The sequence below is a fragment of the Malaya genurostris genome, chromosome 1 (genome assembly GCF_030247185.1).
Source record: "Malaya genurostris strain Urasoe2022 chromosome 1, Malgen_1.1, whole genome shotgun sequence".
NCBI lineage: Eukaryota > Metazoa > Arthropoda > Insecta > Diptera > Culicidae > Malaya > Malaya genurostris.
In genome coordinates, this window is record NC_080570.1 from 88,599,039 (window position 1) to 88,612,559 (window position 13,521).

The window sequence follows — 13,521 nt, forward strand, 5'->3', positions numbered from 1 at the left end:
TTACCTACTTACGTTTCTACCTACTTACGTTTGTATAAAAGGAACTCCACTGCAGCATTCTTTCAATAAACTTATAAAACCGATACACTGAAGAAGGATGCAAATAGCATTCCGAAATACGTATCTGTATTATAGCGTTTGATACACTTTCGGAAAAATAGTGACTGTGAAAATAGTGACTTTGTGAGAGTGTAATAACATAGTGGAATTCAACGGTACAACAACAGTACTATTAGTGAGAACATTCTACTAACAGCTCAAACAAAATTTAGAAACATTTTTAAGTTAAACGAAAATGTAGCGGTTAATCATATATCTTATGCTTCATAGATATAAACAGTAATCCGATCCGACTTTTCCGATTTTTCCGACTTTTCGTCTACTTCCAATTAATTATTAGCGAATGATAACCGACTAACACAGTTTGTCCTTTTGGATCGGTTGTTACTGTGCATCGTTGTTTTAGTTCTCTAATTTTGTGCCAAATATTTCTTGTGATAATATGACCCTCAAGGGCGCGTGTAGAATAGTTGCTCCACGCGAAAGAAAGTTTTATAAATACGATCACTCACAAACTTATACATTTTAAAGTAATGTAATTCGATACACATTTTGGGTTGTCAAATTTGTTGTTTTTGCATTCATCGGTCTGTTACTATGAGTACATGAAATATAAACTTTTAATAAAAGTACGTTAATACCATATCGTTGCAACTTTCTTTTCAGATAGCGTTTGTTTGATTGAATACGCGTCCAACGGCCATTTACTGGTTTTTACACTCCCAAGTCTGAAAATGTTACTGGACGTAGATTTTTTACCATTGGCAGAACTGAGGTAAGTACAAAATACATCTTTATCAAAGGGTAATAAAATATAATCCACAGTGATGCCAAGGTGTTATCACATTTTTACTTTGAACGACTAAACACTATTTTTCTAAAGTTTTGAAATCATCGATCTTCAAAAGTTGATTAGTGGAACCTACCTTATATTTTGAAGAAGTGCAAGGTGAAGAAAACAATTACACTTATAGTATAGAATGAAAGAGACAAGCTTAAAAATCAGGTTAATTGGGAAACTGGCACATTGGAATCTAACAAAAACATACACTTCATTCTCCGACACTGTTCACCCCCCCATAACTATGAGATGTCAGCTAAAATAAAACTTGTAGCGCCCTCGCCAAAGTCTTTCATTGAATCTCATTGAATTTGCAGCATTGCAAGAATAGCAACCCAGTAGTGGAGGAAAAACTCGTCACCTTTCAGGCAAGCCTTCACGTCAGCGTAACCGCGACGAGCAGCAACCAGAGATGTCTATCTCCTCTGTGTGACGAAGAGCAAGCAAAATTTCTCCCCTCGCACTGACAACTTCAACGAGAGCTCTTCTCTTTCACATTTATACACCACTGTTGTGTAAAGTGTGCACGCATCATGAGTGCGTTTGTTTATTTCCTTTTACCTCTTCCACTGAATCGCACCAAAGTGCTAGAGCATTAGCTAATAAATTCTCTGAGGTGTATGCAGATACTTTCACAGAGGTGTACACGCCGGTGAGCACTCTGCTGTATGGTTTTCGTAGATGAAGCGTGGACACGCAAAATCAGCAAAATAAAACAATTTATCGTAAAATTTTCGGTTTTCCTTGCAAATTTTTCATAGCAAGGCCAGATCTACTCTCTATTAATTGAAGTTCACAGAAGTGTTCGCTCACCATCACGCGCCAGTAGTCACTTGGGTGTATTTAGACGAGAGCGCGTGTGAGCGATTCATGCGAAGAGAATGTGTTTCACTCGCGCCGGCTGCTTTAACCACAAGCACACACTCAAATGCTGTCTATTCGACACTGAGAAGAAGTGCGCTTTCCTCTTTGTGCGGTGCTTCGTTTTTTGCATCCTCGGTGTGGCAAAAATCTGACTCTAGCGTGTATCACTCTGGTGAAATGCCATCTCTGGCAGCAACACAAAAAAAATAAAACATCTTTTCACGGGCACCGGTCACTGTCATTGACATAGTTACAGTGATTTCGGTTCGCGTCTCTCAGCAATTTTCGCAAACTTCGGGAGAAAGTCGGATGAACTTTCTAATTAAAATCGCAAGCTCTGCTTGTACTAAAATCTTCGGGCTTCACCCGAAAGAAAATGTTAGGAGCTTAAAAACCCATAGTTGGGAAGAGTTAGGAGTTAATCAGTTTCAAAAAGTTTGCGGAGAGTAGCCGCAAGTCACGGTCGGCTTAGTTCAGAGTGCAGCCAGTGAAATTTTAGGACGAAAGGAAAATACTATTCATTGAGCGATTTACACTAAAATGTAAAAGGTCGTTCTCGTGTTCTCGTGATCGTTTTCAAATACACCCAAACCTCCGTTTACGAACACTTTTTATACGTAACCTCTTTTTACGTACCTCTTTTTACGAACCAAATCCCAAATAACGTAAACTTTTTTTACGAACCAAATCCCAAATAACGTAAACTTTTTTTACGAACCTACTTCGTAAAAAGAGGTTTTGTCATTCATCGAAAGTGATTTCCGACTCCATGGTAACTACTACAATATTGGTATTTTTGGGACGGGTTTAAAGAGTAGATTCCGGAAAAATGATGTTTGAGGTATTTTGGAAATCCAAGATGGCGACTTCCGGTTGATTGATATTCCTTGAAAACCCATACAATATGGGTATTTTCGGAACGGAATTGATGAGTAGATGTCAGAAAACGATGTTTGAGGTAGTTTTGAAATTCAAGATGGCTACTTCCGGTTTGTTGATATTCTTTGAAAACCTATATAATATGGGTATTTCCGGAACGGGGTTAGTGAGTAGATGTCGGAAAATGATGTTTGAGGTGGTTCTGAAATCCAAGATGTCGACTTCCGGTTTATCGATATTCCTTGAAAACCCTTGCAATATGGGTATTTTCGGAACGGAATTGATGAGAAGATGTCGGAAAATTATGTTTGAAGTGGTTCTCAAATCCAAGATGGCGACTTCCGGTGTGTTGATATTCCTTGAAAACCCTTGCAATATGGATATTTTCGGAACGGAATTGATGAGTAGATGTCAGAAAACGATGTTTGAGGTAGTTTTGAAATTCAAGATGGCGACTTCCGGTTTGTTGATATTCCTTGAAAACCCATACAATATAGGTATTTTCGGAACGGAATTGATGAGTAGATGTCAGAAAATAATGTTTGAGGTAGTTTTGAAATTCAAGATGGCGACTTCCGGTTTGTTGATATTCCTTGAAAACCCATACAATATGGGTATTTTCGGAACGGTATAGTGTTTTAAAGGAATAAAGAGTTAAATGAAAATGGCAAAAACTTTCAAAAGATAATAATCAACCGGAAGTCACTGTTTTGTATTTCAAGACCACCTCAAATATAATTTTCCGACGTCTACTTTTAAATCTCTTTCCGAAAGTACCCATATTGTAAGGGGTTTCAAGGAATATCAACAAATCGGAAGTTACCATCTTGGATTCAAGAACCACTTCAAACATCGTGTTCTGACTAATCATCAATCCCGTTCCGAAAATACCCATATTGTAAAGGTTTTCAAGGAATATCAAGAAACCGGAAGTTGTCATCTTGGAACTAAGAACCACCTCAAACATCGTTTTCTGATATCTACTCATCAATCCCGTTCCGAAAATATCCATATTGTAAGGGTTTTCAAGGAATATCAACAAACCGGAAGTAGCCATCTTGGATTTCAGAACCACTTCAAGCATCATTTTCCGACATATACTCATTAACCCTGTTTCAAAAATACCCATATTGTAAGGGTTTTCAAGGAATATCAACAAACCGGAAGTAGCCATCTTGAATTTCAAAACTACTTCAAACATCGTTTTCTGACATCTACTTATCAATTCCGTTCCGAAAATATCCATATTGTAAGGGTTTTCAAGGAATATCAAAAAACCGGAAGTCGCCATCTTGGATTTCAGAACCACTTCAAACATCGTTTTCCGACATCTACTCATCAATTCCGTTCCGAAGATACCCATATTGTTAGGGGTTTCAGGCAATCTCAATAAACCGGAAGCCGCCATCTTGGATTTTGAAACGAACCCAAACATCATTTTCTTGCACTTATTCTTCACATCCGTTCCGAAAATAAACATATGATGCGCGGTTTCCACAATAATCACACAAAACTTTTTTTACGAAGTAAATTCCAAATAACGTAAACTTTTTTTACGAACCAAATCCCAAATAACGTAAACTTTTTTTACGAACCAAATCCCAAATAACGTAAACTTTTTTTACGAACTACCTCTTTTTACGAACCCCCGTTTAGTTCGTAAATGGAGGTTTCGGTGTAATACCAATCCGTGTACAATATCGGTAAAGAAATAATCCTCTAATTGTGACTGATAGAAAAGCCTGAAACAGTTTTGCATAGTGATAAAGAAATAATCCTGTAATTGTGGCTGATAGAAAACCCTGAAAACAGTTTTGCATAGTGATAAAAAAATAATCCTGTAATTGTGGCTGATAGAAAAGCCTAAAACCAGTTTTGCGTAGTGATAAGGAAACAATCCTCTGAATGTGGCTGATAGAAAAGTACGAATAACAGTTTTGAATTGTGATAAGAAGAGAATCTGCTAAATGTGGCTGACAGAAAAGCATTAAAGTAGTTTTTGAATAGTGATAATTAAAAGTAAATATCGGATTTGTCAACACATACCCTAATGGTAGCAAGTAAAAGAAGAAGAAACAGTTACTGAAGGATAATAGCAATTTCTCGAGAACAGCACAGGAAACGTAGATCCACTTTAGTGTTACCGAGAAAAGATAACAAGTGATAACAGGTTTCTGCGGAGATTGTGAATTGAGAAAAATAAATAAAAGTTTAAAGAACAGAAGAAAAAAAATCTATTATTGTCTAATTGTAAAAAAAAACATCTCTCCAATCCTTAACGCACGCCGCTCGGACTGCGCGGCAGAATACAGGCTATTCAATAATAATATTAATAATAACAATAATAATAATCATAATAATAATAATAATAATAATAATAGGCACCTTAGTAGCGTTTTCTTTTAAAATTCCTCAACTTGATGTATCAGAAGCAGTCATTAACGTTCCTCTTCGTTCTTTTATTGGATCTCATTATCTTTTCACAACGACCATGATTATTACGGCTTGTTTCAAGTTGAAATGTTCTAGTAACACATAATCAGATCGCATTCTTTCAGGCTCTGAACATCATTTTTGCGAATGTTTCACGAAAACAAACTCAAACGTTTTGCATAATACATAATTTGTAATTTTTTCGTGGAAAAATATATAAGTCGGTGAAGAGGTTTTTTTTAAAAAACTCACTTTCACAAAACCCACATTCGGATGCATCTTAAAAATCATGATTTGCGGTGTTCACTGTATCTGAGCGAAGACTAATCAGAAGTCGACAAATCAAAGCAGCATAGATAAAATAGATGTTTTTCTAGACCCCAACGTTTCTGTTTGAATTTTTATTATTTTCTTAATTTTTGATGGTTATTAAAAATTACCAAAAAAACCGCCATTTTGTAGATGTAAAATCTCCCCAAAGTAACAAACAACGAAAAGTAACACGTTGGGGTTTGATATTTTACAAGTAGAAAGTTTTTTTAATGACGATGGACACGGACCTTCGAAACCTGCTTTCGAGAAAAACGCGTTTAAAGTTTTTTGTCTATTAAATTGAGGGAAACGATTTATTACTCTAGGGAGCCCGTAGGGTCTAATATTTTCAAAAAAAAAAATGTATTTTCTTTTGTATTTTGTAATAATGAAACATTTTAACAATATTTTGTCAAGTTTTTATGTCATTCGTTGCAGAAATCTTGAGTCTGTGCACCGAGATCTTACTTCTTCACAGTATGAGATAAGAAAAGGTAAAGGCCCATAACTAGCTGAGTTTTGTTACGAAAGGCTTGAAAATTTCGCATCAGCGTAAACGCGACAACAAAAATATCTTTTCACGGGCACCGGTCACTGTAATTGATATAGTGGTTTCGGTTCGCGATTCTCGGAAATTTTGGTAGAACTTCGGGAGAAAATCGGATAAACTTTCTACTTAAAATCACAAGCTCGGCTTGTACTAAAATCTTCGGGCTTCACCCGAAAGAAAATGTTAGGAGCTTAAAAACCCATAGTTGGGAAGAGTTAGGGCTAGTCGGTTTCAGAGTTTTCGAGGAAAATATCCGTTAGTCTCGGTCGTCGGCCCGTAGACAAGTTAGTTCAAGCTATTGAGTTCACGTCGGTTCCCCGTAGGTCGCGGGCGCCAATCAAGTTTTTAGAAAAAAAAGGCGGGTGGGTAATGTCAGAGACATAACTGGATGTCGTTAATATGAAAACAAATGACATGTTCCTTAACACTTCCGAATATCAATTAGTTGATCAATTGCATGAATTATGCAAGCATTCCACTTTTCCACATTTTTCGCAAAAACAAAGAAGGCTTCACTTGAACTCGATTACTGTGAATTTCACACAGCGAAAAGTGCAAAAATCTAACCAAACAACACATCCTAACAGTTCTTCAGAAAACTTTTAGAGCCATTAGAACGGCTGATTTTTTATAATGCTTTCCAACGTTGCTTTTTCATCCATCGAAATGTCTGGCAGCTGTGACGTAATCGCTCTTGTCGGAAGCGAAACTAGCTTTGCAAACGGCACAAAATACATCTGCTCGCATTGGCGATAGAATCCAAACTGATTAGATTTTTGTTAGGAGCTTTCTTTTACGTGATTTCGTTTGTAGCTTTTTCACTAATGGGCGGTCCTAACGGCTATAAAAAAAGTCGCATACAGAATATTAATGTCGATTATTTTATTTCGCATTTGCATAATTTATTGAAAGACACTATCAATATGCTGTAGGAATTCGTTTCTAGCATTCAGAAGGGTCAAATTGCGTAATTCTCTACGATATTAAACTCTGAAACATTTTTCGCAAAAAAGGCTTCACTTGATCTCGATTACTGTGAATTTCACACAGCGAAAAGTGCACAAATCTAACCAAATTGTTTTTGATTTGCACTAAACTGAGGATAATTACCTGCGATTTGCGAAAAACAAATCCTAATAGTTCTTTAGAAAACTTTTAGAGCCATTAGAACGGCTGATATTGTGTAATGCTCTCCACCGTTGTTTTTTTCCCAATGCTAATGACTGGCAGCTGTGACCTAATCGCTCTTGTCGGAAGCGAAACTAGCTGTGCAGACGACACAAAACACATCTGCTCGCAGTGGCGATAGAATCCAAACTGATTCAATTTTTGTTAAGAGATTTCCTTTTATGGGATTTCGTTTGTAGCATTTTCACTAATGGGCGGTCCTAACGGTTATAAAAATAGCCGCATATAGAATTTTAATGTCGATTATGTCATTTCGGATTTGCATAATTTATTGAAAGAAACTATCAATATGCTGTAGGGATTCGTTTCTAGCATTCAGAAGTACCCAATTGAGGAACTCACTACCATATTCACCACTTTTCGGAACATTTTTCTTGAACGATTTGTTGTACAGCAGCAGCTATTTTCTTCTCTTCCTCAGAACGCGTTCTGATTGGCTGGTGTTGACATGGGTCAAATGAGATAGGTTTTTCAATAGTGTACTATTGAAATACTTCAATGCTATACACGTTTAAGTTGAAAAATTTCGATTCTATTGGTAGTTAGATTATATAAATCCTTCCACAGATCACTGAGCTATGAGCTTTCAAATTACGAGAAAGGCAAACGCGCCATATGAATTATGCTCTTTGGTACTCGTTTATACCAAACATTTCAGAAAAGTTTAATTTTGAACTATTTGAGATTATGTCACACAACTGAATATTTTATCATAAAATTGTGATCATATTTCCGATGGCATGTAGCAAAAAATATGTTGATTCGTTAGATACAACAAGAGATATTCACGATCAAAAACTTATCACTCTCTCAGAGGGTAAATTTTGAAAAGGCACCCCGTAGTAAAGTAAGTCGTATTCACGACAAAAAATTGGTGAAACTGAAGACTAGAGACAAAAATAGTTTGTTTCCATATTTGTATAAGCTGGAAAAAACAGAAACTAAGTGTATAGTGTAGACTAGAGTCTGGTCAATAAGAATGTTCGAAAGTGACAAAAAATAGTTTGTTTCCATATTTGTATAAGCTTGAAAAAAACTCGTAAAAATGAAAAGTAAGTCGTATTCACGACAAAAAATTGGTGAAACTGAAGACTAGAGACAAAAATAGTTTGTTTCCATATTTGTATAAGCTGGAAAAAACAGAAACTAAGTGTATAGTGAAGAATAGAGCCTGGTCAATAAGAATGTTCAGATGTTGTTTACATAGTGTATAAGCTAGAAAAAAAACAGAAACTAAGTGTATAGTACAAAGAAAAAGAATTAAGATTTTCCGTAGAATAAAATAACCACCCCCTTCGCTCTTTCCTCCCGCCGCCGCTCGGACGGACAATTGGTGACAACGGTGCTCGCGCTAGAAAAGAAGTGGCAAAGGAAACGCCAGAGGTACGGGCGAGGCTTTCGAATTGAAAGGATGTTTGGCGAAACAGTATTAGTATGGTGAGTCTGCGCAACTTTTTCTTTTTTAACATTCAATCACGAGACAAAGTGGCTCGATAATGGAATGAAATTGATTCCTTCATTGTGTTGTTTCTTTTGTCCATACGGTAGCAGAACGGAGCTGGTATGAGCTCGATCGAGTTTCAAGTTTCATTAAAAACAGCAGACGTAGAGATTACGTTTGCATTTGATTTGTTTACGTTTTGACCACGGTCAATACGGAGCACATGTACTACGGGCACATATGTTAAGAAAACAAAACCGCAATAATATTTACAAAAGTGGCCATACTGGCATGAAGGCCTAAAGAGTTTTTTTTCCTTTTTTCGTTTTGTTGTTGCCTTCTTTGAAATTAAATTTTTTATACACCTAGCCGTCAATTACGAACCAGGAAATTATTTTTAGAAAGAAACACTAGAACAAATTAAGCAAAATATAGCCCAATCAATGTGTGGCCGTTGGAATCGCCCATTTGTGAAACAGCTACAAACGAAATCACGTAAAAAGAAGCCTATTAAGGAAAATTGATTCAGTTTTTCATCATTTGGCACTGCGAGTGGATGTGTCGGTTTGTTCGCAAAGCTTTTTTCAATTCAAGCAAGAACGATTGTAAAGATTATCGTGTCAGTTTTATTCGTATTCACGACATCCAGTTATGTCTCTGATATTAGACACCCGTACTTTTTTTTATTCAACAATATAATTATTAAGGCACACTGCTTAAGCTCTAAGATGCCAAGGGCTTTTTCTAATTTTGAATAACGACTAACTTAAAACTTACGTAATGTCGTCGACTCGGTAGTATCATTAGGTAATGTCGTCGCAGTGGTCGACTTTGGCAGATTCAGCTTTCAGCTGGTGATCGGAACCGGCCAGCGGATTGAATATATCATAAGAGTCTTCCAGATGACGTTTGTATGTGGCCCGCATGCTGTTGATAGACTAGAGCGGCCTTCCGTGGGCGATGATGGTGATGTTACGGAAGAGAATAAGAAAAAAATATACAGAGAAGTAAATATTGGCGAAAACGGAGTAGAAAGGAGATATGGGAACCAAATGACTAAGAACGACAAAGATCAAATTAGTTGACATCGAGATGGTGAAAAGACGGGGGGAAGCGAAAAGTTTAGTGACAGCAAAAAGATCTTGTTAGTTCCGATGAAGATGGTGGACAGATGAGGAATCGGGATAATCGGCGGAAGTTAGTGTCGAATCCGCAGGTGAAGACTATTCTTAGCCACAGTTGAAACAACGTCGATAAATAGGAGGAACTTTCTAAGTAAAATGTAACAGATTACACCTGTATATTAATGTGTTCAAGGTACTGGTATATGAGAAGCATATATGAACTATCCCGACTTGCCAACACATCCTGAACCGCAACCTCAGGCGGTCTACCTCGGGCCCTGAGGGATTCTAGTAGGTGCAGAGCCCGCTCTCCACGATCCCAATACGCCGGATATGTGCGTTGAATGTATAGTGATTTAACATGAGCCGTGACATAACACGAATGAAATCACGACTCACGTTCATCCCCTTGAATCAAGGTTTCGTCGATACCTTTCAACATATAAGTTTTCAACCACCAGAGGATTCAAAATGTCGCATCGAATGAGCAATCGATATGAGAGATCCCAGAATCGGGGTTTCAATGGAAGAACGCCCGCCAGCACTTCGAGACTCATAGTGTGAGTCGACTGCATGCAACCTAAGACAATACGCAAACAACGATACTGAATTCTTTCCAGTTTAATGAAGTGCGTGTTCCCGGCGGACCTGAAGAAGAAGCATCCGTATTCCATTACGGACAAAATCGTTGTTTGGTACAATCTGATCAGGTCTCCTGGGTGGGTACCCCACCATGATCCGGTTATTGTACGAAGAAAGTTGATTCTCTGTTGGCAGTTTTGTTTCAGATACCTCATGTGACATCCCCAAGTGCCTTTGGAGTCGAACCAGACCCCGAGATATTTAAATGTGAAGACCTGAGCTATGGTTTCAACCCTTAGTTGAAGATGTAATTGTGCTGGTTCTCGCTTCCTCGAAAATATAACCAGCTCAGTTTTCTCCGTAGAGAATTCGATACCCATTTGAAGAGCCCATGTGGATAAGTTGGCAAGAGTATCTTGTAACGGCCCGTTCAGATCGCCAGCTTTGGGCCCTATAATAGACACAACGCTGTCGTCGGCAAGTTATCATAACGTACAAGATGTGTTGATACATGCATCGTTGACTTTTACGTAAAAATTGTATAAAAGGGGGCTTTAACATGAACCCTGAGGAAGACCCATGTAGCTAAATCACCATGCGCGAAATACATGTGCTTCTCGAACAATAGATTGTATAAAAAGTTGATCAAAACTGGTGAAGAACCATGCTGGTGCAGCTTCTCAGATAGTATATTTATAGAAACTGAATCAAAAGCCCCCTTGATGTCGAGGAAATCTGATGCCATTTGTTCTTTACCGGCAAATGCCATTTGATTTTCTGTTGAAAGCAACGCAAGACAATCGTTCGTTCCTTTGCCCCTGCGGAAACCAAATTTTATATCTAAAAGCAAACCATTAGTTTCGACCCAATTGTCTAGACGGAAGAGAATCATTTTTTCGAACAACTTCCGGATACAGGAGAGCATAGCAATCGGCCGATACGAATTGTGATCAGAGGCTAGTTTTCCTGGTTTTCCAGTCATGTGGAACAATATTATCCTCAAGGAACTTATTGAATAAACTCAACAAGCGCCTTTTGGCGGGGTCAGGCAGATTTTTCAACAAGTTGAATTTAATTTTATCTAAGCCCGGGGCTCTATTGTTACTTGATAAGTGTGTAAGTGAGAGCTCTACCATCGAAAACGGTGTTTCGTTTGTATTTGGTGTCGCGGCGCGGGTGATCTTCTGTTCCGGAACAGAGTCTGGGCATACTTTTTTTTAGCTAAATCGAATATCCAGCGGTTGGAATATTCCTCGCTATCATTTGTGGTGTTATGATTGCGCATTCGTCGGGCTGTGTTCCAAAGAGTGCTCATAGATGTTTCTTTCGTTAAGCCGTCTACGAACCGACGCCAGTAATCACGTTTCTTGGTTCTAATCAAGTTCTTAATTTTAACGTCTAACGCCGCGTAACTCCGGTAATTATCAGGTGTTCCATTTTTTCTGAATATTTTATACGCGAAGGCTCTCTCCGCGTTTAAATTTGTGCACTCTTTGTCCCACCATGCGACAACTTCAGTACCTGGTATCGAGGAAGGTTAATTCGATAAAAAGAATAGTACTTTTTGATCCCCAAAAGCTTTTAAATTAGACATGTCGCGGAACTACTTGGTTAAATAAAGAAATAAAAATAAACGGACTAACAGTACTTAACTTAAGATCCAACGAGGGACATCAAGCTGGACTTCAGGCAGTACTATCCCGCTCCATTGCAATGTTACCTATGTGGCAGCAAGACATGCAACCAGAAAGAGATCTGCTTGAACTGCAGCGAAGAACAGAAGTCTCGCGAAAATCCATGCAGAAAGAGCAACAGATGTCCAAATTGCAACGAAAATCACCCCGCTCAATACAAAATAATCTCACCTATGCGGATAGGAAACTACACAAGCCAAAACAACAAACCCTCGTCAATGTAGCAAGCAACGAGGCAAAGGAGTAGCGTGAAAAATCAGACAAATTGGAAATAGACTTCGAGGAACTCAAAAACCAATATCGCTCAAAGATCACACAACTGGTCAATAGTAAAGACACTCTGATAAAAAAAACTGAAAGTAGAGCTACAAGAAAACCAAAAAATTAACATGCAGATTCTTGCTGAGATGGCCGAACTAAAAAACATATTACTGAATACTACACCCAGTCACAAAGCACATGGACACATCCCAATTATCAAAACATCGAAGAAACAACCTCAACAAAGAGCAGACAACCATAGAGAAAACTCCGCTACCCAATCACCACGAGCAAAAAAAATAAACAGAGTACAAGCAGAGCCAACGACAATTTCTCACCCCCTCCTGGAATGGAGGAGAAAGAAACTGATCATTCCTCGGATATCGACATTAAGAAATTAACCCCTCCAACAAAAGACATGCACCGAGATCAACTAATTCTACAAAACAGAATAAAAATGATCCAAAACCAAACAACAGTCGCACTACAATGTAACACCAACGGGCTACGAAACTCTACAAATAATAACCAATAATACCAATCCTATCTGTCTGGCTTTACAAGAAACTCATCTTTCCGACTCCACCGACCCCACTGCATGGCTTGGACACAATTACACATGGGAAGCTAAAACCGGAGAGAACATCTATCAAAGCGTCGGGCTTGGAATACGTAAAAACATTCCTTCCACCACCATTCAACTGTGGACAGAACTGATCGCTGTTGCTAGACAGATCACATACCCGTTTAAAATAACGGTCGTCTCGATTTACCTACCACAAAACATTTCCAATTCAAACCACAAATTCCGCAAACTAATCGAAGAAATTCACCCCCCATTTCTCATCCTGGGGGATGTTACGGCCACCACGAACGTTGGGAAGCGGGTCAAAGCAACCAACGCACAAAAACATCTGTGACTTAGCCTTATACTTAAGAGCTATGATGTCTTCAGAACAAATGATCAGTGAAAAATAAGCCATATTTTGAAGCATATTGTATTAGGGTGGTTCTTATTATTATGGTGATCCAAAATTTTTTTTCTGTATGTATTCAGATAGAGGACTGCACCCTTCGGCAAAATTGTAGGAAAACTTATATCAAGCAACTTTGTCGAAGACACTATTGTAGTATCTCTAACGGTTTTAGTGTTACAGCTATTTTAATATAGCAACTTAGGGTGTTCCTAAAAAAATCAGATTTTTTGCTTTAGCTTTCTTATTTTTCACTTCTCGTTTTTGGTGTCTTTGAACATCTTTTAGAGTTTATTGAAACCAATTTTTTGATGACTA

The 13,521-nt window shown here is 38.0% G+C and overlaps 1 protein-coding gene across 4 annotated transcripts in view; it reads left to right on the forward strand.

The window, feature by feature from the left end:
* LOC131440669 (syntaxin-binding protein 5) overlaps nucleotides 1-13,521 on the forward strand; it is a 444,075-nt gene that overhangs the window by 333,740 nt on the left and 96,814 nt on the right. For all 4 annotated transcript variants that reach the window (XM_058612147.1, XM_058612149.1, XM_058612148.1 and 1 more), the window contains one exon: nucleotides 727-835. In XM_058612147.1, coding sequence (XP_058468130.1) covers nucleotides 727-835 — 109 coding nt within the window. The remainder of the gene's footprint in view (nucleotides 1-726; nucleotides 836-13,521) is intronic.